We start from the raw sequence: 3,108 nt of genomic DNA on the forward strand, positions 1-3,108 counted from the left end.
CGGGCCTCCCTGTGGAGAGTGTAATTCAGAGAAGAAAGGAGAGGATGCGGGCCAGCCGGCAGGACGCTGGGTGGACGTGGACAAGGACAGGGCGCCTGAGCTGAGAGCTGAGATGTCATTTGATCCCGGGAAGGCGGGGCTTGCAGGAGACCAGGTGTGGACGGTGAGAAGAGGTGGCCAGGCCCAGGACAGCCTGGCAGCGAGTGTGAGCAGGTGTGAGCGTGTCCCCAAGCTGCTGTTGGAGGCCTGCCGGGCAGGGCGGGGCAGGGCCCAGCCTGCGGAGAGGACAGACGAAGGGGCCCACGGGCATGTATGTGTGAGGAGAGCCCCGCAGGGGGGCAGGTCACCGGGGGACAGGGGGTCCCCGCAGCCCTCACTTCCCTCCCAGCATTGACCAGAGACCTGGAGAGACCAGAGCCCTTTGGGGAGAGATGGTGCAGGCAGGAGGAACAGCGAGTGCAAAGGCCCTGGGGCAGCGTGGAGGCCAGCATGGATGGGGGCAGGAGCGGGGAGAGCTGGGGGAGGGGGCCCGGCCTTGTACTGGCAGGGCTGAGGTGGGACTTGGCCTTTTACGGTGAGTGCCATGGAAGTCCCGACGCCTCCTCCGGCCTCACGTTCATTCTTCAAGGCCCTGTGGCCCCTGTGGGGAGAGTGGACAGAGCGGGGTCAGGCGGCTGCTGGCCTGGTCCGGCCGGAGTAGGGTAGCAGGGCTGGGTCTGCACGGTCCGGGTTTGTGGCCAACTGAAGTCACTGGGGGAGGAGCAGGGATTTATGGTTTCTGAGACTGGGTTGGGGGGTGGGGGTCAGAATTGGGGATGCCTTTTCCACGCCTTGGGGCAGTAGGGGGCGCTGTGGCGGGTGCTGCGGGCGCTTTCTGACTTTGAGGCTCTGGGGTCTGCAGGCTGGACAGAGTTGGAATGTCGGTCGACCAAGGGCAAGGGTGGCCTTAAGCCCTGACCACCATTTGGTTTCTGGCCTTGGAGTCACCAGAAGCCTGTGGCTGGGTGTCCGAGCGTCTGCTCCTGTAGGGTCGCTCCAACGTCCCCCTGGGAGCGATGTCACGCTCTGCCTCCCGGCCGCCCCCACCAGGGCCCTCCGTCTGATTCCTGCTCTGTGAAGCCCAGGCGAACGGAGCCGGGCCGGCTCCCGTGCTCTGGGCTGAAGGATGACCAGGTACCGCCTGCATCGTCCTGTTTGAGGGGTCCCTCCGGTGCCCGCCATGAGCGGCCCCTGCAAACAGCCCGCCGCTGCTTTGCAAACGAAGGGACTGGGCCACGGAGAGTTTAAGTCGCTGGCCCAGCCGGTGGCTGGAGCTGGAGGCTTGGTGGGTCCCAGTCCGCTGCTGTGCTTGTGAGCAGCCGGCGGCGTGGCCACCCCCAGCCTGAGGGGCCCCCTCCCTGTGGGATGCTCCCTGCCTCTTGCCACGTTGGCACCTCCGCAGGCTGCTATTATGGCTCCGGGTCAGCAGAGCCGGCGTGGTGCGGCCGCTTGCATTTGCAGGCTGCCCACTCCGCAGCGGGCGCAGTCCTCCCGGGGGGACCCGCTGCTCCTCTGTGAGCACTTTGGTGCGGGTGCACCCCAGCTTCCTGACGGGACCCCCTTCCTGGGAGGCTGGGCCTCCTGACCGCCTCCAGGGAACGGCCTGTGCTCATCCACTCTGCTCTCCACCGCGGTGGGGGAACACAGCGGCCAGCTCTGTGGTTTCCTCATAACCGCACCCCCAAAAGGCCCCAGGCCCCCGGGCAGGAGGGCAGACACACACTGGACACTGGGTTCCGGGAGCAGAGTGCGGCGCCCAGCTGGACGGACGGTGGCCTGGTGGGGACGTAGGGATGGAGGCTGTGCAAAAACAGGTTCTAGGAGGGCCCCAGAGGCCAGGCTGGGGACCACTATGCAGCTCCGGGCACAGGCGGGGGGGGGGGGGGGTGAATTGAGCCCCCCCTTCTCCTGTTCTCAGAGGAGAAAGCTGGAAGCCGGCCTGATGGCCCGCAGGCGCAGGCTGTGCCGAGGGAGCGGCTCTGGGTGCAGGCCTGCTTGTGCCGGGAGCGGGAGTCCAGGAGCAGACGGAACTGGGGCCGGCCCTCCTGCACCCCGTGAGGCCCTGCGAGGAAGCTGGGAGCCGGCATGTGCTCCCTGGCGGAAGTGGGGCGACTGCAAACAGGAAACCTGGCAAAGTGGTTGAACTTGAAACAGACTGAAACTGTGTCTGGGTTACACCCGGGCAGTGAACGCACTCAGACTCCGAGGGGTCTTGTAGGGTTGGGGCTGGGAGCCGTGTGTGTGTGTGTGTGTGTGTGTATGTGCGTGTGTATGTGTGTGTGTATGTGTGTCTGGTGTGTGTGTGTGTGTGGTGTATTGTGTGTATGTGGGTGTGGTGTATGTGTGCGTATGTGTATATGTGTGCATATGTGTGTGTATGTGTGTATGTGTGTGGTGGTTGTATGTGTGTGCATGTGTGTGTGTGGTGTATTGTGTGTATGTGGGTGTGGTGTATGTGTGCGTATGTGTATATGTGTGCATATGTGTGTGTATGTGTGTATGTGTGTGGTGGTTGTATGTGTGTGCATGTGTGTGTGTGGTGTATTGTGTGTATGTGGGTGTGGTGTATGTGTGCGTATGTGTATATGTGTGCATATGTGTGTGTATGTGTGTATGTGTGTGGTGGTTGTATGTGTGTGCATGTGTGTGTGTGGTGTATTGTGTGTATGTGTGTGTGTATGTGTGTCTGGTGTGTGTGTGTGTGTGGTGTATTGTGTGTGTGTGTGTGTGTGTGTGTGTATGTGGGGTGGGGGCATGGGCACTGCCCTGGCTCCACTGGGACGCCTGGCAGGTGGCTAGCTCCTCGGGCAGGTTGTGGCTGTGTATGAAGTGTGTCCCCAGACGTGGGCAGCCACAGAGCCTGAGGGACGGGCCAGGCCAGTGGGTTCCTGAGCTGCTTCCTCCAAGGTCACGTGACTTAGCGGCTGGCGGAGAAACTGCCATTGTCCTGCATGGCTCCAAGGTGAACTGCCACTTGTTGCTCTAAAATAGGTCAGCAGCACTGTCTTAAAGGGCCAGACAGCAAATAGTTCAGGGTTTGTGGGTCACCGCTTCTCAGCTCCGCTGTTT

At 62.3% G+C, this 3,108-nt stretch overlaps 1 protein-coding gene across 1 annotated transcript in view; it reads left to right on the forward strand.

Moving 5' to 3' along the window:
• The first annotated feature begins 1,219 nt into the window (after positions 1-1,219).
• The window catches only part of CERK (ceramide kinase), a 21,573-nt gene continuing 19,684 nt past the window's right edge, over positions 1,220-3,108 (forward strand). The window contains exons 1-3 of the mRNA XM_015570731.1: positions 1,220-1,324; positions 1,442-1,565; positions 1,958-2,093. Coding sequence (XP_015426217.1) covers positions 1,220-1,324; positions 1,442-1,565; positions 1,958-2,093 — 365 coding nt within the window. The remainder of the gene's footprint in view (positions 1,325-1,441; positions 1,566-1,957; positions 2,094-3,108) is intronic.

The sequence above is a fragment of the Myotis davidii genome, unplaced genomic scaffold (genome assembly GCF_000327345.1).
Source record: "Myotis davidii unplaced genomic scaffold, ASM32734v1 scaffold67, whole genome shotgun sequence".
NCBI lineage: Eukaryota > Metazoa > Chordata > Mammalia > Chiroptera > Vespertilionidae > Myotis > Myotis davidii.